Source organism: Mycothermus thermophilus (assembly GCF_041956435.1).
Source record: "Mycothermus thermophilus strain CBS 625.91 unplaced genomic scaffold VTJ04scaffold_1, whole genome shotgun sequence".
Lineage (NCBI taxonomy): Eukaryota > Fungi > Ascomycota > Sordariomycetes > Sordariales > Chaetomiaceae > Mycothermus > Mycothermus thermophilus.
The window spans coordinates 2171398-2193639 of record NW_027191427.1 but is presented as its reverse complement, the minus strand read 5'-3'; the positions used below and the strand labels follow the sequence as shown (position 1 = coordinate 2193639).

General features: G+C 56.6%; 6 protein-coding genes across 6 annotated transcripts; 4 read left to right on the top strand and 2 right to left on the bottom strand.

Moving 5' to 3' along the window:
• Positions 1 to 1159: 1159 nt before the first annotated feature.
• On the top strand, positions 1160 to 10579 carry VTJ04DRAFT_815 (uncharacterized protein; the record flags this gene model as incomplete). Its single annotated transcript, XM_069366555.1, has 1 exon — positions 1160 to 10579. One exon carries the CDS (start codon positions 1160 to 1162, stop codon positions 10577 to 10579), a length of 9420 nt encoding a protein of 3139 aa, XP_069223424.1.
• A 596-nt stretch (positions 10580 to 11175) lies between these two features.
• On the top strand, positions 11176 to 12407 carry VTJ04DRAFT_814 (uncharacterized protein; the record flags this gene model as incomplete). Its single annotated transcript, XM_069366544.1, has 2 exons — positions 11176 to 11179; positions 11239 to 12407. 2 exons carry the CDS (start codon positions 11176 to 11178, stop codon positions 12405 to 12407), a joined length of 1173 nt encoding a protein of 390 aa, XP_069223423.1.
• A 398-nt stretch (positions 12408 to 12805) lies between these two features.
• Positions 12806 to 15086, bottom strand: VTJ04DRAFT_813 (uncharacterized protein; the record flags this gene model as incomplete). Its single annotated transcript, XM_069366533.1, has 6 exons — positions 12806 to 13711; positions 13775 to 14032; positions 14093 to 14479; positions 14537 to 14574; positions 14639 to 14711; positions 14787 to 15086. The coding sequence occupies 6 exons, from the start codon at positions 15084 to 15086 to the stop codon at positions 12806 to 12808; spliced, it is 1962 nt and encodes a 653-aa protein (XP_069223422.1).
• Positions 15087 to 15988: 902 nt separating this feature from the next.
• VTJ04DRAFT_812 (uncharacterized protein) lies at positions 15989 to 17508 on the top strand (the record flags this gene model as incomplete). The annotated part of the gene is made up of 4 exons (XM_069366522.1): positions 15989 to 16037; positions 16148 to 16206; positions 16278 to 17345; positions 17416 to 17508. 4 exons carry the CDS (start codon positions 15989 to 15991, stop codon positions 17506 to 17508), a joined length of 1269 nt encoding a protein of 422 aa, XP_069223421.1.
• A 664-nt stretch (positions 17509 to 18172) lies between these two features.
• On the top strand, positions 18173 to 19045 carry VTJ04DRAFT_811 (60S ribosomal protein eL32; the record flags this gene model as incomplete). Its single annotated transcript, XM_069366511.1, has 4 exons — positions 18173 to 18212; positions 18373 to 18497; positions 18688 to 18809; positions 18937 to 19045. 4 exons carry the CDS (start codon positions 18173 to 18175, stop codon positions 19043 to 19045), a joined length of 396 nt encoding a protein of 131 aa, XP_069223420.1.
• A 767-nt stretch (positions 19046 to 19812) lies between these two features.
• On the bottom strand, positions 19813 to 21379 carry VTJ04DRAFT_810 (uncharacterized protein; the record flags this gene model as incomplete). Its single annotated transcript, XM_069366500.1, has 3 exons — positions 19813 to 20739; positions 20803 to 21152; positions 21235 to 21379. The coding sequence occupies 3 exons, from the start codon at positions 21377 to 21379 to the stop codon at positions 19813 to 19815; spliced, it is 1422 nt and encodes a 473-aa protein (XP_069223419.1).
• Between the last annotated feature and the right edge of the window lie 863 nt (positions 21380 to 22242).

The following is a 22242-nucleotide window of genomic DNA, read 5'->3' as shown; positions in this document are numbered from 1 at the left end:
GATAACATTGAACTTTGCGGGTTGGATGTTTAATGCAGAGCGAGCCCCGACTGCAGGACGTCGAAGAACGCACGCAAAAGCAGATGCAGATGGTGTTGTGCGATCTCCTCCCTGACACCCTGGACCGACGTCAGCCAAGTCCCGGAGGCTTCGGCTCGGGACCAGGGAGGTGAATAGGAGGCACAGAAGACTACCAAAAGACAGTCACTCGGTGGTACAGGACAGCGGGTGCGAGTTTGCCACATGATGTAGTATGGGCCATTGGCTCAAAAACAAACACCGGTTCACTGATTTTTGTGCGAATGCAGACGCTTTCAAGTTTTCCAGAATGCGAGGTCCAGACCGCCGGGTCCCCTTTTAGATATCATGTCAAGAAAGTGAGTGGATCCCCTGCTTCCCCCTTGGTGGGGGATCGCTGGAGGGGCCTGTCATTTTCGGGGCGGGATCTGGCAAGCTCGCGCTGGCGCTGGCTGGAAATGGAATTGGGGATCCAGCAGCTCGGTTTCCCTCCACGCCTCATTTCCTTGGCGCGATTCACTTCGCTGTCGTTGTCAACTTTGGCGTCTCCCTTTGTTCCTTTTTGTCCTCCACTCCTATCCCCGATTCTCCGTGGGCCCCTGGACGACAAACGACAACCCCCCTATACGCCAGTCCAGTTGAACTTTTCCTGTCGGCCTTGTACCCTTCTTCCCATCCATCTCGACCCAGGAGTTTTGTCCGGACCCCTATCGTTCCTGCGCCGAGCCGTGTCCCGCAATACACACGCCTATACTTGACCTACGAGCGCATCCAACACCCGTCCTTATCTGTTCGAACGAGCTACAGACAGACTCGACTGCGCTGCTGTGTTTGCACGTTTTTGCGACGAGACGCGAAGCTCGGACAAGCACGGAATCCCGGAATAGTCAGGCCTTCAAGGGAAAGGATTGAAGCTGGTGCTTCGCTGGCACGATCGACTTGAATCCGCGACGCAACGAACCGCCCGAGAATGGCCTCTCTCGGCATGCTCCGCGACTGAACGCGCAAACGAGACCCGGGCCCGCGTTCGGCTCTGACTGCTTCGGTCCGGGTGGACAAGACTGGGTATCTCGGCCGCTGCGACGACGGGACAGCGAATGGGCACTTCCACTGATTCCTCAGTTACCCGTCTGCCGCCGAGATGGCCCTCCTCGACCCGACCTTTCTCTTCGGCCTTGTCGTCCTGGTCTATCTCTCAAGCTTTGTCGTCTTCGCCGTCATCCGTGTTCTCACCGGCCTCTCCATTCAGCGTCTTGGTTACTTCTCCCTACGTCGGCTCGCATACACACCCCGTGATGGCATCCGCCTCGAGCTCCGAGGCATCGGCCTCAACTTGCACCGCCCAACCTTTGCTCAGCCGACCTGGCTGAGTATCGTCTTTGAAGAGCTTGCAGTCACCCTCGATCTCGCCGCTCTTGAACGCGCAAAGGCAAAAGAGGAGGGTTTAGCTGCTTCAGAAGATAGCGACTCTGAAGCGGATGCACCTGGCCAACATCCAATTTCGAGTTCTAAGACGCCGAAGGTCATTCCGAAGTTGGTCCGTCAAGATGGGGGCGCCGGTGTGGACGAGCGCAACAAGAAATGGCAGCGACTGGCCTGCTTGAAGGAGCGCCTCAAGCGCCTCCACCGTCGTTTGAACTGGCTTCGTATGGTCGACGTTGTGGCTACCAACTCGACCGTCACGATTACGGGCGTCGGCAGTCTTCAAATGGGGAGCTTTACTATCGCCGTCGACACCCGCCGAAAGATCGTCGACCGCGCACGCTTCTTCTTCCTGCAAAAGGGTGCTGCCGCTCGTCGCCTGAACCAGCAGGCCGAATGGATAATGACCCTGCGGAGTGTACTCTTTACCTCTGAGGGCGGCGAGCCCCAGGAAATCTTGGATACCGCCACGCTCAACATCCACGGCTACCTGTATGAGGCCCTCGACGGCTTGCGCGATGCCGCCATTGCTTTGAAGCTCGGCCGTGTTCACATTCCCTACGACGACGTCCACAACAGTCTCACCCGTTACAAGAAATTGCGCTCGTTGGGATCCCCAACATCGGAACCCGTGACCGACGATGGTCCTGTCGATGACGATATTATTGACCGCGTAATCCGGGGCGAGCTCGATTCGCCGGAAAGTACGAATCACGAACTTATGCGCACCGTCTCCAACTCAAAGGAGCTCGTGAGTTCCGTGCTGAAGGGAATCAAGGAGGTTCAGTTCGCTGTCAGCTTTTTCGGCGTCACCAAGAGGGTTGATTGGATCCGTCCAGCCGGAAATCCCATCTTGTTGACCGTTTCCATGAAGGAAGTTGGCATCGACCTCCACCGCTTGGACCCCAAGTCGGCTTCCCACAGGATGTATTTCCCCTCGAAGGACATTGCCCATGAGGCTCTTGCTGTTGCTCTCTCCATCTCAGTCGGTCTCGACGATGGCCATGGGAAACCCGAACGCATCATGTATATCCCGATGGCCACCACAACCGCAAGGACAACTTTGCCCTCCAAGACAGTTGAACTGGCTGATCAGGGTACTGCTGAGCAGCGCAATGCCAATATTCTCTTTGCCAACTCGGTCGTTACATCGCCCTCGGTTGACCTGGACCCCCGCCACCTCCCTATCCTCATGGCTTTGTTGCGTCGGAAGCCGAAACCGCAGAAGGCTCAGCACCACCGGCACATGCTTATCTCGCGACTCCTCCCCAAGGCCACTTACAAGTTCTCTATGCACGAGCCTGTGGTGAGAATATCCCTCCCGCCCGTTGAGGAAGGGGCCGACTCGGATGACTTCGACCTCATCATTTCATCCATCTCTTCGGTCTCTCTTGACCTCGAGTCGTTCCACTCGACCGTCGAAGAACTGCACTACTCTCTTGCCGCCACCATGCGCCTTCAAACCCACAACCTCTACTACCAAACTTCCTCGGGTAATCGATTCGACCTCCTTGAGACCGAAGCCTTCGACCTCAAAATCCAGCTCAACGCATCTCCCAATGTCCAGGTTGCGGCAACCGGCGAACTTGAGAACTTCAGCGTCAAGATGGTCCGGGAAGAGATCCGTGACGGTCTACGCCAGATAGTGCGCCAGTTGCGTCCAGAGGTCGAGCCGGACAAGCGCGCTCGTCCCAAAACCCCACGGCGCACAAACTTTTTGCGTTCCTTGCCTGGCTGGCTCGTGCAGTTCAACTTACGGTGCTCCGGCTGCAGCCTTGAGGCAACCGGCGTCGACAAGGATATTTCTCCAGAACCCCGGGGCATTGCCGCCCAACTAGACTCGTGGTCTATTGAGTACCGCGCCCAGAGGATGGATATCTCACCCAGGCGGCCATCCCGGCGGCGCGCCAGCAGCCGGGGTCTGCTGGGACCTGAGGCGGACATGCTTCGCGCGGCTTCCTCCACTCCTAGTAGGAGGAAGTACTACAACGAAGGCGACGGCCGTCGTATCACACTTCAAACGCGCGGCTTGGAGGTTTTCATGGTTGAATCGGCAGAGAAGTGGGAATTCGAGCCATTTGTCAACATCCCAAAGCTTGAGATTGTCCTCTCCGCCCTGAGTGACCAACAGGGCCCTGTCATGCACATTCAGTCGCATATCCGGACCCTCCATATCCAATATTCCCTCTATCGCCACTATGCATTTGGAGTGGCGGTGTCTGCCCTCCGGAGAGCTTTCTTGAGAGCTCCCAGGGACCGTCCCGAGGAACCTATGACTCCGCCCATGTCTCCCCAGCGACGCATAGTTGGTCATCTCTCACCTCCGTCAGCGAATGGCATGCTTCCTGACCTTGGCATGATCGATGCCACCTCCTGGGGGGTGGCTCCGGAGCTGATAGTTGTCGACCTCAAGGCCACGCTCATCCAAGTGAAAGCCGACATGCCATCAGACCCTCCGCTGATGCTGCATATCTACAACGTCGAGGCTGGACGCCATCGTTGGTCGACTCCGTTCCTGCAAGCTAAGCTCATCCGTCTCTATGCCGAGGCCCCCAGGATGCGCAGGGTCTGGGCCCGCATGGTCAGCATCAAGACGGCGCGTGTCGACTATCGTGAAACGAAACACAAGCTTTCTACTGGTGGCATCCGCGAAGAGCGCATGTTCGATGTGGTCACGGAGAATATCCGTCTCGCTGTGCCACACGAAATGATTGTGCACAAGATCACAGACAACCTCGTCAACACCTTCAAGTCGGTACAGCAGCTCCACCACCGCTTCAAGACGGGAACAAACGAGTACATTCTCGACAAGGGCCCCGAGGGTCCCAGAATAGTCCCCAAGGTGTCTCTCCGTGCCAAGAACCTGCTGTTTGAGCTTGAAGACGGGGCTTTCGAATGGAAGCTGGGCGTCATCTACCGCGCGGGCCTTGTCGAGATGAAGCAACGCCAGGCTCGTGAAGAGGCCTTCCGACTCAAAGTCAAGAAGATTTATGAGGAGGAGAGCCGAAAGGGACGGTCCAAGTTGCGTGCGCGGTCAGCGGCACCCCGCGGCGAGCCTACCAGTCCAGACATGCCTCGGCCCAGGAGCCAGAGTGCTGACGGACATCGGCGCACTTTCAGTGACGGGCGTCTGCGTGGACGCTTGCCGCGTTACGACCCCGAGGCGGCAACACACATTCTGAGCAGCAAGGCCCAAGTCTCCATTGAGGAGGCCAGGCGCAAACTGGACCTGGTCAATGCCCGGAGCTGGAAGAAGCGCATCAACCACCAGTACGAGGTGTCCCGCCAGATCGCCAGTGACATGAGGTCCCAATTCTGGGCAGCCAACGAGATCCCCACCGATCTTGACGACAGTGAAAAGATCCTCGAGGTTCCGCAGCGGCCACCACTCATGGCGGCATTGATCAATGACCTTCACATTGTCGTTGACAAGCCGTCATTCCCGCTTCGCGAATTACCTGATTTCCTTCACAAGGTCGGCAAAGGCATGCCCAAAAACATGAAGTACTCGTTTCTCGTACCCATGAGCCTCCAAGTCAATATGGGAGAGGCGCGGATATCACTCCGAGATTATCCTCTGCCTTTCATCCACGTGCCACCCATCAAGGCCGGCCAGTCTATCCGCCTCCCAGCTCTCGCCATGACGACGGATTTTGTCATCGCCGAGGAGTACCGTGGCGTTGAGTCCATACGCAGGATTAGAGTCCCCATTGTACCTCCACGCAGTTTGGACCCGACGGTGCCAGGCGAAGGCAGTTTTGCTGTCGATGTGCGCAGAACGATCGGCCCGGTCAAGACATTCTCCGACATGTCCGTCGACATCCACACTGCAAACCCTACCCGCATCACCTGGGGTCCATCCTACCAGCCTGCCATCCAGGACATGATGATGGCCATCGAGTCCATGACAAAGCCACAGCTTGATCCGTCGGACCCGGTCGGTTTCTGGGACAAGATCCGCCTCAACTTCCACTCGCGCATTCGTGTGGCCTGGCGCGGTGATGGTGACGTCCACCTGGCCCTCAAAGGCAGTCGAGATCCTTACGAGATTCTGGGCAATGGCGCGGGCTTCCTCATGTGCTTCCGCAACGAAGTTCGCTGGAACATCCATGCCACAGACGATCCAAAGGAGTTCATGACGGTCGACAGCGGCGAGTTTGTCCTTGCCATCCCGGATTTCAGCCACCTCGTGCGGGAAGCGCGTCGTCAGCATGGCGAAGAGGATGAAAGCATTAGCAGCGGCGGAAGCAGTGATGACGGGCAGACCGGCGCCACCTTCAAGAAGGTGATCATGAAACTCTCAGGCAAGGTGCAGTGGCTTGCAGGCCTCGTGTTTGAGCGCGCCATAGAAAACGGAAATAGGAGCTTTGAATTCAAGCCGCACTACGAGGTCGTGCTCAAATCGCCGCAGCACGCAAAGCCCAAGGATGGTCTGCCATACGACGCTTTCCGTGGGTTCCGCAGCCAGCACATCCATCTCTCCGTTGCTGTCCGCGCGCCTGCCGACCGCCAGTGGCCTGCTGGTGCGACTGAGCCGTCTCGAAGCTACAACGCCGTCCACCTCACCCCCCGCTTCTTCACACACTTCTTTGCTTGGTGGTCCCTCTTTTCTGGCCCCTTCTCTCTGCCCATCCGCCAGGGTTCGCTGTGGCCCGGTCGTGAGAAGAATAGCAAGAAATTCGGTAGACATCTCGCGACCATCAAGTACAACCTACTGTTTGCGCCGTTGTTTGTCAGCCACATCTACAAGCACAAGGATGTTGAAGACTACACGGAGAGCGCTGTGTCGGCAACAGGTATCAAAGTTCGACTTGATAGTTTTGTCCTAGACTTGCACCAGCGTCGTGAGGAGTTCAACACTCGCGACCGCGGCCGCGGCACCCAGTCTCGGACCACAGGCATGAAGATCCATGCGGGCCAACTAGATCTTGTGTCAGCAGACCTCCGCGCCGTGTCAGCGAGCATCCGCGGAACGACAGAGGACGCTCTGAAGCGGAATTCGTTGTCGACCTTTATCACGGACCAGGAGGGCGATGGCACTGATTTGTCACGCTTCACCATTCCTGACAACGACTTGACGTGGATCGACATGGACGACTTTGTTGAGCTTGACTGGATCCTGCCGACCGAACCTAATCCAGACACCAAGATCCTACCCCTCGCCTACGCTCCCCGCGTCACGTACTTCCGGCAGACCGACATCAATGGCACCATCGATGGCGACCCAGACAGGACAAGCCCGTTCGGACAGGAACCAACGCACTTCTGCATCATGAGCCATGACGATGATCCCAGGAGGGTGCAATGTCAACTCGTCCGAGAACGCCTGGAGCAGCTCCACCAGCAAATGGAAACACACTGCCGCCTTGTGGAAGATATGAGCCAACGCGTGCTCGGGAGCGAACCAGTCCACCCAGATCTCCGTGTCCACTTCGATCTGCTGAACCGGCATTCTGGCGTGCTGGCAAGCAAGAAGATGTTTCTGGAGGGCATGCTGGCAGAACTGACGCCGTCGGATACGGCGAGCTCTGCCAGCTCTCAATCCCCGTTTGGAGAGGACCCGCCTTCGGAGCCTGCGACACCCTTGAGGAATGGAGCTGCCGCCGCCGCAACGAGTCCTGCGGTTGCTGAGTTCACAAGCGATTTCAAGAATCGCTTCGTCATCCACAATATGCAGCTCAAGTGGAACAATACGCTCCGCAACATCATCCTTCGCTACATTCACCAAGTTGGCCAGCGCCGTGGTTTCGTTTACTACCTCTCGCGTCCCGCCGTCAAGTTCATTCTGGATTTGGTTGACGAACAGGCAAAATCCAAGTCTGCACACAGTGGTGGTGCTCCAACGCCCGGGGCTTCTGGCGCCGGCCCTGACGCCAACAGCAACCAGAACCGCGACCCTGCCGAGGAAATTAAGGACCGCATCAACCGCATCCTCCAAGACAGCAACAAATTCGCCAGTTCAGAGAAGGCTGACGGAACCCACTCGAGCATGGCGGATCTGTCTAGCGGCATCGCCGATGAGTTCACGACGCAAAACAGTTACCATGTGCGGCTTATCGCGCCACAGATCCAGCTGCAGAGCGACAAGAACAAGAAGCATGTGGTGTTGACAACGTCCAAAGGAATGGAGCTCAAGGTGGTGGACGTGCTCGACAAGAGCCGCATGTCAGACGATGTCAGCGGGTTGGTGCAACGGCGGTTCCTGGTCACCATGGACAGCACCCAGTTCTTCGTTACGCACCAGAAGTGGTTCTCCACACAGCTTGTGTCCATGTACTCAGGCAACTCCTATGGACAACCGGTGGGTTCATCGTGGCCGCCCTGGGTTCCCCTGGAGATCATGTTCGACTTCGAGTCAGATCCGTTCGGCTTCAAGCGCGTTGTGCAAAAGACATCTGCTATGCTGCGCTATGACAAGTACAACACGCTCCGCCTCAAATATAACGACGAAGTGAACACAAGCAATGAGGGTGACGGAGCAGGCTCAACATCGCAGGACACTGCAGAGAGTCGCACAGACAATCTGTGGGTCGAGTTCCCACGAGCCCACGCCCTTTGCAACTCGTCGCAGTACTACGCCATCTACGTCATCGTTCTGGACCTCCTCATGTACAACGAACCGCTGGAAAAGACCCGCAACGAGCGCCTCGAGAAGATCCTTCTCGCGTCCGACTTCAGCGACCTGCGCGGCGTGCCGGAGAAGGTCATCCGCCTGCAGGAGCGCGTCCGCCAGCTCGAAGAGATCAAGACACACTTCATGGTCCATTCCAAGCACCTCGACAAGCAGGGATGGCAAGATCGGCTTGTATTGGAGCGTGACCTGGCTGCTTGCGAAGACGAGTTGTTCTTCGTCATGAAAGCCATCACGACGTCACAGCGAAAAATTGACAACAGCACCAGTGGCAGCGGTAGCCGCAGCAGCAGCCCGCTCCTCAAGTGGAGCATCATGGCCAGGGAGATCGTGTGGCAGCTCGTGCGGGACAACAACGAACGCCTCGTCGAGCTGCAGCTGAAGGATGTCGAGTACGACCGCATCGACAATTCGGATGGCTCGCACACCAACCTGATCCAGGTCGGACGCATCCTTGGGCTCAACCTGCTGCCCGACGCCATCTACCCATCGATGATTGCGCCTTACATCGACCCAGATCGCGGTGGAGCAGCAGACTTGACAGGCTCGCAGCCCATGATTCGTGTCTACTGGAACATGCTCGAGGCCATCGCGGGAATTCCTGTCATGGATCATTTCGAAGTGACTCTTTTCCCACTCAAGATCCAGCTCGAACGGGAAATCGGGAAACGGCTGTTTGAGTACATCTTCCCCGAAAACGATGGGAAGGGTGATTCCGAAGCAAACGAGGAGGAAGACGTGGATCAGGGTGAGGTCGTCTCGGTCGAGCAACATGAAGGTCCGTCGTACTCCGCGAGGTCCGGGTCACTCGAGCTGCGCCTCCGGCCAACACTGCGGTCCGACGCCGAGGAGGCGTCCATCAAACACAAGGCGCTCAGCGTCCACACTGGCGAGGGCGGCACATCGTTCAGACTCTTCCGATCCGGCACAGGTTTCAAGTCTCAGGTGCAAAAGAAACGGTCTTACGACTCGCTCCGGGTCGCTGCAAGCGGCACGGGGAATGCTCCCGGTGGTAGACTGGGCATCGGGCGTACCAACACTGGCTTGTCAATTAAGGACGGTCTGTCTCCTGGAGTGGGTGACGACGGCAGCAAGAAAACGGGTCGTTTCATGCTCCGACACCGCGCAACCGAGAAGACCCAGCAGTCGGACGATCTGACCAAGATGATGGACCGGGCATCCAACTACATGACTTTTGCCTACATCAAGATGGAGTCGGTGGTCTTGTGCCTGAGCTACAAGGGCAAGGGCGATCGCAACCTCGAGGACGTGCACGACTTTGTCTTCCGCCTACCCACAATCGAGTACCGCAACAAGACGTGGTCCAACCTGGATCTGGCACTGGCACTCAAGAGCCGCGTCATCAAAGCCCTCATCAGCCACACTGGTGCCATCATCGGCAACAAGTTCTCCAGGCACCGGCCCAACACTGCGCAACAAACCAAACTGCGGGAAATTGCCAACAGTTCGGTCCTTCTTGCCACACCGGTTTCAACCCCGACCAGCGCCACGTCTGCTGCTGCGGCGTCCGAGGCGCACGAACAAAGTGGCGACGACTCATCACTCTATCGGCCGCCCTCACCTGTCGACTTCTCCCGGTCGCCGCCGCGTTCCCTCCACCGAGACAACTCCATCCTGCTGCCCTCGTCGTCGATCAGCCGCAGTTCGAGCGTTGCTTCGTCAATGCGCTCGCGCCAATCTGGCCTCTCCGGGACAGGAACGGGGGCGAGCGGGGGTGGAGGAGGCGATGGCCTTGGACCTACCTCATCACCTCAGCGAACCTCCGGTCCTCCCGGCGGCCGCGTCACGGTCCAAACACACGCGACGGGCGCCGTGCCAAGCTTCTTGATGGAGGCGCCCACGCCACCCGTCATGTCACCTACGGATGATAACAACAACAGCGGCGGCGGCGGCTTTAGCTTCAGTTTTGGTCACTCCAAGGGCAAAGGATCCGGAGGAAGCGGGCTCAGCAGCCTTCTCCGGCCGACGTCCAGCGGCGGGATGTGGTCAAGGCCTTTCGGCGGTGGTGGAAGCGGACACCAGCGGAAGAATGGGAGTGGTGGTAGCGGTGACAGCGGGGATAGCTGGATGAGCCGTCCAGGTAGCAGCAGCGGCGTGGTGACCACGATCACGGCTGGAGAACGACCATCCTCGCGGCAGAGGAGGTCGGGAACGTGGAGCGCGTACACTGGCGAATCGACGTCACCCTCCAACTCGTCTAAGACTAATAATGATGGCGGAGACGGGCACACCACCAGTGCCACCAGCAGCCCGGAACGGGCAAGGACCAGGACGGGTCTGAGTGCCCTGAGTGGTACCAGTGCTGGTGGTGGCGGTGGTGGGATGAGAGACAAGTTGCAGGCGCTGGCTAATCGGTTGAGGGATAAAGATAAAGACAAGGAGAAGGAGAAGGTGACCGTGGTGCAGCTCAAGGGAGAGGACGATGAAGAGGAGGAACCAGAGGGAGGAAGCGGAACGGTGAGGAGGATTACTTCTCGAGTGAGGTGATAAGCTTCCTCCATTTTCCTAATTGTTTCTATTGTTGTTTCTTTTGTTAGAGAGCCGACTGGGCAGGTTGGGATAGAAGATTGGCTTGGGGGTCAACAGCGTTTCCAGGTTCATTTTCTTTGGTTAAACCTCTGTTTCATTTTCTTGTCAAGGTACTCTGACTTGCATGGTCCGGGGCTGGGATGTAGCATTGGGAGGAGTTTGGCTTTCGGATAGGAAAGGCCTTAGAATATTCCCTGGATATAGGTAGTGATTCATTTACGGCAAGCGAATAAGCGGAATGGTAGTTGTATTTGCAATCCAGTGGAATGCTTGATGTCCATGTAGTGAATGGAGGTGTGAGTGTTCGCGAGCTCTTCTGTTGGTGTGGACCTTGATGGCGATGACAGGGTCTCCCAGAGCAGCCCCACATCCAGGCTTATCTTATCGGAGCTCGGCCCCTCCGTCAACCTCCAGGCAGGCACCATCACCAGCGTTTACCTTGTCCCAATTACTCCAACACAACCTCCAACTTCCTCTCCGGCTTCCCCCCCACCAGAAACTGGAAGTTTCACACTAATTTCTCGAATTTGGGACCTGGAATATCGCATGTTACAATGGGTACTTGATTTCCTCTCACAACTTCAAAACCATGACTTGCTAACGACCTTGGCTGGCAGAACTTCCAGTGACCGACAAGCTGGTCGACCGCCAGCGCGATGCCCTCTTCAACTATTCGGCTGAGGCACAGGCCGCCATTAATCCGAGGACCTGGCTGAACGACCCAACATACTTCCAAAGCGTGCGCATATCGCCTATCGCCATCACCAAGATGGTAATGCACGCCCGCTCAGGCGGTTCAATCGAGGTTATGGGTATCATGCAAGGCTACGTGGACGGCACAGCACTTGTTGTCACCGATGCCTTCCGCTTGCCCGTTGAAGGCACCGAGACCCGAGTCAACGCCCAGTCCGACGCTGACGAGTATCTCGTCGAGTATCTCGAGCTGTGCCGCAAGGAGTCGCGAATGGAGAACGTCATCGGCTGGTACCACTCTCACCCGGGCTACGGCTGCTGGCTCTCAGGTATCGATGTTGCTACCCAACAGCTACAACAGCTTCAGGGCCCCATGGTGGCCGTTGTGATTGACCCGAACCGCACCGTCTCTTCCAACCGTGTCGACATTGGCGCCTTCCGCACATACCCCAACGACTACAAGCCACCCGCAAGCGCCACCCCAGCATCCGCCACCTCGTCGACCACAAACGCCGCCGTTCCGCTCACCAAGGTGACCGAGTTCGGCGCCCACGCCGACAAGTACTACGCCCTCCGCGTCGAGCAGTTCCGCAGCGGCCTCGACGGCCGTCTGCTCGAACGCCTCTGGAACAAGTACTGGGTCCAGACCCTCGCGCAGAACCCGCTTCTGTCTAACCGCGACTACGTCACATCCCAGCTGGTGGACGTTGCCCAACGCGCCTCCGATGCGGCCGCCGCTGTTACACGCCAGAGCAAGAACTCCTCGTCCGTCGCTGCTGCGGCTGCTGCTGCCGCGGCTGCCGTTGCTGCCACCGCCACTGCTGCTGCGCCATCAGCTGCTGCTACCGCGTCGACATCTACAGGGGGAACTGCATCCGGAAGTGGTGATTCTGCTTCTGCCGCCAGTGGAAGCGGGAAGCCTCCGGCTGGTGTCGCCGGTGCTGAGGCGGTGCCGAGGGAGAAGCCATCCAAGGGCGTGGACGGGATGGTGGAGAGGCTGACGCAGGATGTTGAGCACATTGCGGCGAAGGAGAGAGCCGGGTTGATGGCGATCGAGGTGAAGAAGGGAATATTCGGCGGTGGCGGGGCATGAGCTTCGAAAACCGGTCAGGGAGATGATGTGACTCGGTTGTGTTTGGGCATTGGCGTTTTAATGAGCTCGGGCATTCTCGGTTATGAATTACGAGGCAATGGATGATAAACACATTTTCGACGGCGTAACGAGAGAAGATAGTCAGGCCTTGAGCGGGGAATAAACTGGGCGTTGGGCACCTCGGTCGTTGCACTGAGGACGTATTCATATCATAACCTGATGCTTTGCAAAACAGGGTTACTAAGCTTCCGTCTCGTGCATTTTTGTCCAGGCTTTTTGTGACGAGGTTGTGTAACGCTTCACCTCGAGTGCCATGTACCTCTCTCTATCGTACACTAAAACCTATGATACAACTCTAACTACACGGCTGGATTCCCGGTCTCTTGACTAACTTGTCTTCACCGGTTTCTAGCCTTTTCTCGTTCCATAACGTTCGCCACTTTTACCGCGTTTACCGTTGCAGCCAGGAGCCTATTGAGCGTCTCCTCCCGCCCAAGTATCATCATCATTTTTACGAGAGGTAGCCCGTGTTCCGTCCCTGCCAGCGCCCACCTCAGCAACGTGTACATGAACACCTGCACATCCTTCGATATCTTTGTCGGATTCGGGCTAGTCTCTTCTGTTTCGGATGGCGGCGGCGGTGGTGACGATGACGGCGTCGATTCCGAAGACGAAGACGATGGCGTCGATCCTGACGACGATGACGGTGACGATGGATATGAAGATGATATTGCCGACGCATACTGGTGTATGAAGCTGGGAAGTCTGGGCACATTCTCCATTACCTGTTTCAATTTCTCCTCATTCCACCGGCCGCCTTTCAGTTTGTCGAACTTTCTGCGGAAGACCCTCACAGCCCTCGCCACCTCCATCGGGGGCGCTGGCGTTGCGGTCCCGTCCGCGGCTTTGGGGAGCGTGACTTTGCCCTCGCGCAGCGTTTCCCGGAGCACATTGGACGGGATGTTCCACAGTAGATACCGCAGGCGGCTGGTCGCGGCAGCGGCGATCTTATCCCACGTCAGCGAGGCGAAAGACTCGTTGATAGTGGTGGCGCGGTAGAGGTCCGCCCAGTTGCACGGGTCCTCGAGGAGCTTGTTCACACGTTCTGGCACGGCAGCGCCCCATTGTCCCTCGGCATGCCGGATGGCGTCTTTCAGGGGGGTGATGAAGTCGCGGTCGATGATGACCTTTTCCTCCTCGGTGAGGGAACTGGCCGACGTGAGGCGGGCGAGGTGCTTGTTGTGGAGGAAGCGCAGCTTTGTCAGGTCGACAACGATGTCACCTTTGCTGAATTGGAGGTTGAACTGACAAGAGGATTAGCGATCGAGTTAGATTGGTTTCGACGTGGATACTGAGGTCTGTCTTACGTTCTCGATCATTTCCTGCAAGGTCAAGACACCGTCCTTTCCAGGCGGAGCACGCCAGCCAAGGAAGAGGAGAAAGTTGAGAAGTGCAGGGGGAACCACATGGAGGTCTCGGTAGAAGGATAGGTTAGATGACAAATCTCTCTTGCTCAGCTTTTGGCGGTTTTGGTCGACAAGCAAGCCCAAGTGGCCATACTTGGGGGGTTCCCAGCCGAAGGCGTTATACAACTCGACATGCTTCGGGGTCGATACCAACCATTCCTACATTGAAAGCTTAGCATCGTTGATGAAATGGTACGGGAGAGGCATGATCGGGCTTACCGCTCCGCGGATGACGTGGGTGATCTTCATGTGGTGATCATCAACCACATTGGCGAAGTGATAGGTGGGAAACCCATCACGCTTCAGGATGACGAAATCATCCTCTGGGTTCTGGTTTCTGAAGCGCCTGTAAATGATGTCCTCGACTACCAGAGGCTCCTTGCCGCTCTTGAAGCGGATGGCGTACGGCTGGCCGCGGTGGGCACGATCATCCGACTCCTCAAGGGGAATGTCACGGCATGTGCCGGGATAAAGGGTGGGCTGGCCAGACTCATGGGCTGTCTTTTTGAGTTCCTCCAAGGCGTCGGGGTCGCAAAAGCATCTGTATGCTTTGCCTTCCCGTACTAGCTGCTCGGCGTGCTCCTTGTAGAGCGAGAGTCTCTCGGACTACGAGAATGTTAATGCTGATGTCACGGCCCGGGATTAGAGGCGCGGATACCTTACCTGCCGATATGGGCCATATGGCCCCCCGACATGGGGACCTATTCACTCCGTCAGAATGCTTGCCATGCAAATTGCAGCTTCATCTCCAAGGTTGGGTCTCACTCTCATCGGGCCGGAGGTTGGCCCAAGCAAGATCTTGAATCAAGCTCTCCTCTGCGCCCGCAACCAGTCTCGTCTACAAGAGCATAAGCGACCTATCCCGAAATGCAGACGAACTCGTGTCTTCAGCCAAAAGTCTCCGTCGTCTCACCTGGTCTGTGTCTTCAATTCGCAAGACGAACTGCCCCCCAGTGGCCCGAGCAAGGAGGTAGTTGTACAGGGCCGTCCTCAGTGAGCCCAAGTGCATGAGTCCCGTTGGAGATGGGGCAAAACGAGTCCGGCATGGTGTTTCTGGGAGTTTGAATCTATCCGCATCCTTCGCATGGGGCAAGGTTGAGTAGCAGAGTCGAGTTGATGATAAGGTGGACAACAACACTGGTCTTCGGCGGCAGCATGGTGGTGTTAGCAGCGGCCCCAGGAGGCCTCGGCCTCTCAAAAGGGCTCGCTCCATTTAGAACGAAAATAAACGGTGCTTGTTGACTCGTCGCCTCGACAGAGGTGAAATGTTTCCCGGAGAGAAAAGCCCAGCCACAGCTTGAAATTGGGTCAAACTTGGAGCCACAGTGATTGATGTTGTGGCGGTGCGCTCAGCATTGGTCGGGTAAGCCAAAGGCAGGCCTGCCTTGATAGGAAGTTTTGGTGGGCCCTCCGATAAGCCAAAGCAGCAGCAGGTGGCGATCGTCGACATCGGAATCAATCATGGAGAGAGCTTGCAGGAGTGGCTGTCCGACAGCCCGGCTTGATGGAGACTTATGCTAAACGATGCGAGCATAGCATCATCTATATAAGTACACATCAACATGGAGCATCCGAGCCCCGAGAGGTATGTTTCCAAATCCACCAAGTTATCGACCCGACCGCCCAACATTATGAAAATCGTTGTTGAACCCCACTTTCAACCTCAGGAAGCGTTACCGTACCCAGAAATCGGATGGGAGTAGCAGGATTGACGGGAGAGACTTTCGGATTGCCTGGCAGCTTCGTGACGCTGCTCCGGAACACAAGAAAAGCAATGCGTATTCGCATGGACTTGAGGGATCTTGAAAACTCTATTTGACTTTTCTGTATGCAATTTTGGCCACAAGGGACGCCAAGTTTCACCCCATCTTTCTCTGCTGCGCCAGGTGTAAGGTTCAAGGTTGCCGCTCGCTCTGTAAAATTTCCCACCTGGGGACAAAAGGCAGCCTGGCCCCTCTCCCCTCCATCTCGCCAACGCCAACACCACACCTTACCTTAACACTTTCACTTCATCGCCAACATTCCGCCGCCACGTTTTGAGGTGGTTCGGCCTTCGTATTTTCCCCATTTTCTACCAACAAGAATATTATCAAAGACAACAAGAGAAGGTCGAAGATGAACGGCGAACCAGGACCCAGCGTCGACGAGGAACTTGACCTCTACGGTACGCCCCGGTCCTCTCTCTGGCCCGTCGGCCGCATTTGTGTCGCGTCTCTCGGGTTTCCGCGAGACGGCGCACCAGCGCCGTGCTAACCCCATTGTTTTGTTTCTCAGCCATCCTCGGCGTCGACAAATCGGCCAGTCCGAATGACATCAAGAAGGCCTACCGCAAGGTTTGCACCCCGTCCCTTCCACTCCGCCATCCGTTTGCCTCGAGCCGTCGCTGACGTTGCGATACCTGCAGCTCGCCCTCCAGTATCACCCGGACAAGGTGTCCGAAGATAAGCGCGAAGAAGCGGAGGCCAAATTCAAGCAAATCACCCAAGCCTACGAGATCCTCCGCGATGAGCAGAAACGCGAGCTCTACGATACCCACGGCATGGCCGCCTTCGATCCCACAAGGGGCGGGCCCGGTGCCGGTGGCGTCGATCTCAACGACATCCTGTCACAAATGTTTGGGATGGGCATGGGTGGCCCTGGCGGCCCGCGCCGTCCTAGGCGCAGTCCCGACGAGGAACAGCATTACAAGGTCACGCTCGAAGAGCTCTACAAGGGAAAGACGGTCAAGTTTGCGGCCGAGAAGCAAGTCATCTGCTCCCAATGCAAGGGCACCGGCGCCAAGGAAAAGATCAAACCCAACGACTGCGACCGCTGCGGTGGCATGGGTCGCCTTGAGGCCTACCGCCAAATCGGCCCTGGCCTCGTGCGCAAGGAGATCATTCCCTGCGACCACTGCCAGGGTTCTGGCGTTTACATTAAGGAGAAGGATCGCTGCAAGAAGTGCAAGGGCAAACGCACCGTCAAGGAGACCAAGGCCCTGGAGTTGTACATTCCTCGGGGCTCCATGCAGGGCGACCGCATTGTGATCGATGGAGAGGCCGACCAGATCCCTGATACGATCCCGGGCGACCTCATCTTCCATATCGTCGAGGAGCCTCACGACGTCTTCACCAGAATTGGCCACGACCTTTCCGCAGACCTGCATGTCTCCCTCGTCGAGGCGCTCACTGGTTTTTCGCGTGTTGTCCTGAAGCACCTCGATGGCCGGGGCATTCACATCAACCATCCCCGTGGCAAGATCCTCCGCCCAGGCGATGTGTTGAAGGTTCCTCACGAGGGTATGCCACACAAGAAGGGCGAGGGCAAAGGTGACCTCTACCTCATTGTTAAGGTTGACTTCCCCGAGGACGGATGGCTCTCCAATGACAACGATTATGAGGCGCTCCAGAAGCTGTTGCCGCCGCCACCGCCGCTCATCGAAGCAGAGGAGGTGGATGAGGTTCAGTATGAGGAGAAGGCGGACATTGAACAAGTGAGTAACCATTCTCAAGTCAATCATTTGTAGGAAAAAGGCCCAAAGCTAACTTACCGACTTTTTGCAGATGGGTGCTCACCAAGGTGATCCTCGGTACACTGGAGGCGAGTGGGAGGACGATGACGATGACCACGGCGGCCCGCAGTGCGCGACGCAGTAAACCCACTCATGATCACTTTCTCACGATGAAGTCGGTTTTCTATTTCAATTCTCTTCTCGGGAGCATGATGATCCGCTTGCCTGGTTGCAGCGGGATGCCAACAACAGGATGGAGATGGAGGGATATGTGGCGTAGCTCGCAACCATAGACTGAGGGGACCATGAGGGGCGGTTTGGACAGGGGAATATCCCCTTTACCTGCTGCCAACGATTCCATAGACCAACTCATGATCTAATGATACCTGTGCTGTATCGGAGCATTGCTCAGCATGACTAGAATTGCATCGAAAGTGAGAAGGTGCAGTTGTTTCGTTGTCTTCCACTTCCTCTCTCGCTCTCGATCCTCGAGGCTTCCGTCTTATCGATAAGAAGCGTGGGGCTACCTCTTCCCCATCTTGACAGGGGTCGGCTGCGCCTGCAAATCTTGGCGCCCAGAAAGCAAAAAAAGCACAGACCACCGGCTTAACAATTTCCGCAGCCCTAAGCCCACCACCCATCAAACCAATTTCTGGAATTTTTCCCCAGGTAGGTCCGGTCCCCGACGACGCCAATTCAGAACCATCACCCGACAACAACACCGTCAAGGTACGCCTCCCGCCATGTTGCTGTTGAAAGCAATCCTGTTTAAATTTATTGACTGCGTCTCTTACTGATAAACTGTCCAGATGGTTGCCGCCAAGAAGCACATCCCGATCGTCAAGAAGCGTACGTCCTCCTCTTCCTCGAACCCCCTCATGTCCCCGATTGCGATATCCTCCACATCCATCGAGCATTCGATTTGGAAAATTCACGACTTTCCGACCGATTCACCGATCGATACACCGTTTCCCGGCTGGAAGGGATGTTGACACGACGTTTTGTACAGGCACTAAGGCGTTCATCCGCCACCAGAGCGACCGCTTCAAGCGGGTCGACTCGGCATGGCGTAAGCCTAAGGGTATCGACAACCGCGTGCGCAGGCGGTTCAAGGGCAACCTTGCCATGCCCTCGGTATGTGGTGCCGCTTTTCTATCGTTTCGTGGTGGGGGACATGAAGGACAAAACCACCGGTGGACGGCAATATGTTGTGGGGTGAACTTCAAAATCGGAAGAGGAGGAAAATATTGGCGATCTGGTCCTTGGGAAACGACCGGTGAACCAGACGGGCGGCTAACAAATGCGCGTTTCACCACGCTTCTAGATCGGCTATGGCTCCAACAAGAAGACCAAGCACATGATGCCCTCGGGCCACAAGGCCTTCCTCGTCAGCAACGTCAAGGACGTCGAGCTCCTCCTCATGCACAACAAGACCTATGCCGCCGAGTATGTGGTTTCCTCCCTCTCCCGGACAAACTCGTGAAGCATACACTCCGAGATGTCTTGACATGATGGGGATTTCTCGTCTGCCGACCACGAACTGTTGCAACTAATGCCTTCCCCTACTTTCTAGGATTGCCCACAATGTCTCCTCGAGGAAGCGGGTCGACATCATCGCGCGGGCGAAGCAATTAGGCGTCAAGGTTACCAACGCGAAGGCGAAGGTCACGACGGAGGTCTAAGCGACGGCGACGATGGATGGGGCGGCAAACACCGGGTCATGGGGCAACTTCTTTCTGTGTTTCGGAGCATCTCTCTCAGGCGGTCTCGGGGAAAGGTCTGCGATTTGACTTCGATTACAACTCTAGCGCCATCCGAGCTAGTGAAATACAACTGCAGCCTCCTTCGTCACGGGGCAACATGGGAAGCAAAGCACCAGCCAGCGGCCGCAGGCTCCGGCCCCAGCCTAGGAATCAGATTCCGGGCCCGGTGCGGAGGCTCCTCATGGCGTTGGGAGAAGGACAGAAACCTCTTTGACTTCGGGACATACATGGGGATGACTCGACAAATTCACATGTGGAATGGCGCCAGGGTGACTGAGAATCGGAGTACCATGGATGGGAAATCGGCAAAAAATACATACCCTGTTTTCACATGTGTTGGTGACTATGTGAGAGCAACCGTCGTGAAAAAAGGGTGCTCAGGCCGGCCACGCGTCCCTAGAATCCTCCGGTCTTCAACTGCCGTTGGATAGACTGGTGTCAAAGCCTGCCCCGTGTTATTGATCCTGTTCTCAACGCAGGGTTACGAAGAACAGATGAACATTAACACGTCTTGATTCAAGGGCCGAAGCAAGACCTCGAATCACATGTAAGACCGAAAACGCCCTGGCCATGACTACCCCGTCTATCACTTCTATTTTTGTGTCTTTTTCATTTCTGCGTAAGCAACAGAAATCAAGACGAACCGGCTCAAGAGTCACAACGCTCCTAGCGCTCTCAAAGACCCCTTACTTCCTCTCCTCAGCCTTTTCCTTCTTGGCAACAGACAACGCCTCAGCAAATGCCTGGACAAACGCCACGCAATCTGAAAAGGTGTTGTACAGAGGTGCAGGCGCCACACGGATGACATCAGGCTTGCGCTCGTCGACGATGACCCCGCGGGCCTCCAGCTCGCGCATCACGGCGTTCAACAGCCCGGGGGCCAGCATCAAGCTCAACTGAGCACCGCGCCGCGCCGGATCGCTGGGCGTGATGATCCGGAAGAGCTCACGCTCAGACTCGCTTATTATCCCGCTCTTGAGCAACAGCTCCTCCAGGAACCCGGTCAAGCGCAGAGACTTCTCCCTCAGCGGGCCCATCCCGCCCGCCTCGTGGAATAGCTCGAGCGAGCTGCTCAGGCTGGTGATATCCAGAATGCTGGGGTTGCTCAGCTGGAACCCGGCAGCACCGCCCACGGCGCGGAACCCAACCTCGGTGTCCATGACGAAGCGCGTCTTCTTGTCGTTGCCCCACCACCCCGCCAACCGGTTGCCGGCGATGGGATGGGCGGGAGCGTTGCGCTCGTGGACAAACAGCCCGCCAATACACCCGGGTCCACCGTTCAGGTACTTGTAGCTGCACCAGGCGGCGGCATCGACATCCCAGTCGTGGAGCAAGAGGGGCACGTTGCCGACGGCGTGGGCGAGGTCCCAGATGACGAAGATGCCGTGCTTATGGGCGTGGGCAGTGATGGTGGGGATGTCGAAGAACGCGCCGGTGTAGTATTGGATGCCCGGGAGGAGGAGGAGGGCGGTGTCGGCGGCATGGGCGTCAATGGCGGAGAGGACCTCCTCGGTGGTGAGCACGTTGTCTTCGGGCGAAGAGGGAGAGGTGAGGGTGATCATGGAGGTGGCGGGGTCGAGGCCGTGGTGTCGGATCTGGGTCTCAACGGCGAACTGTAGAGAGTCGGTCAGCGTTTGTCATGAATGGTCATCCTGAGAGGATATGTGTATGCGTACATGGTCACTGGGAAAGGCCTTTCTCTCGAGAATAATCTTGTGTTTCCCGTTGATATCCGGACGGTAGAAGGCAGACATCAAGAAGTGCAGGTTGGCCGTCAGTGTTTGCATGACAGCCACCTCGGACGGCGAGCCGCCCACGATCGGGGCGATGAGCTGCGAGACGCGTTCGTCGGCGTCGAGCCATGTCGGGAGGGGAGAGTCATTGAGCGGCTTGAAGTGACCTTGGACACCCTGTGTCGCCCAGGTAGAGAGATATTGGTTGATACGAACCCAGGTCCGTTTCGGTTGGAGACCCAGCGAGTTTCCGCACAAGTACACGCATTTGTCACCAACTTCGGATCCGGCCTCTGTAGAAGGAGCATCTCAGCAACAAGTCCAAAGCTACATCTTGGTTCATACGGCCATAGAGAGGAAGGGGCGTAGGCATACCTGAGGTCGGCAGCTGAGTGCTCGCGATTTCGGTCTTAGTAGGGATGTTGAATTCCTTTCGAAAGGAGAGAGCATCGCCATCCAGAGCATCAGCCTTGGCTTTGGCCTCTAAGAGGGCCGAATTGACGGTGGAACTCTCGGACATCTTCCACAAGCCGGGTCAGAGAATGACGTGGGTGTTGGTCAAACTGCTGGAGAAAGTCTACAACAGCTCCACCAAGCTGGTTGACTAAGGTGGTTTTGAGTGGAAAAGTTGCGTCTCGAGAGACTCCGTAAACCCGCAACACGGCTCACCGGATTCTAAGCGAATAGGCGTCGATTGGAAGGGCCGGTGCGAATGCTGGAACCCGACTCCGGTAGCCGCTTCATGGAAACATCATGATGCCGGAGCTAAGATTGTTTGTGTTGTTGCGGCTTCTGTGCTTCCGTCGCAAGCCGCGCAAACTCCAACTGCCCCGCGTTTACCCTCACCCCACCATCGTCCACAAAGGTCCCTGAGGCGATGCCTTAACGTCGGCCAAGATGGGACGGGACCTAAGGTACTGATGAAGCTTGAGCCCCACAATGGAAAGAGGAAGCTGGATATTGATCTACCCATAACCTACCTACCTGCTGGAACATAGCAGGCTCCTGCGGCGCAACAAAGTTGGAAGCAAACGGGGTCGGTCGCCTCAAATCCCCGGTTTGGCATCAGCGTTGTTCCAAAAGAGAAACTTGGTCTTCCAAGTTGACCAGGAAACGCTGGCTCCGGTTGGACAAGCAACCCACGGATATGCAGACGGCCTGCTACCAAAAATCGCCTTCAAGATAGAGGTACCTATCCTCGCCTCCGCGAACAGTTGAGAGCTTGCGTGATGGGCACGGTATCAGTGACGGCATGATCACACCACCAAAACCTTTCTTGATCCTGATGGTGACACGAATTCTCGAGGAGGATACATGAATTTCCTATATCTTAGGTAATTGACAGCCAGCATGGTCTGGAATCTTCCATTGTGATACTCCGGC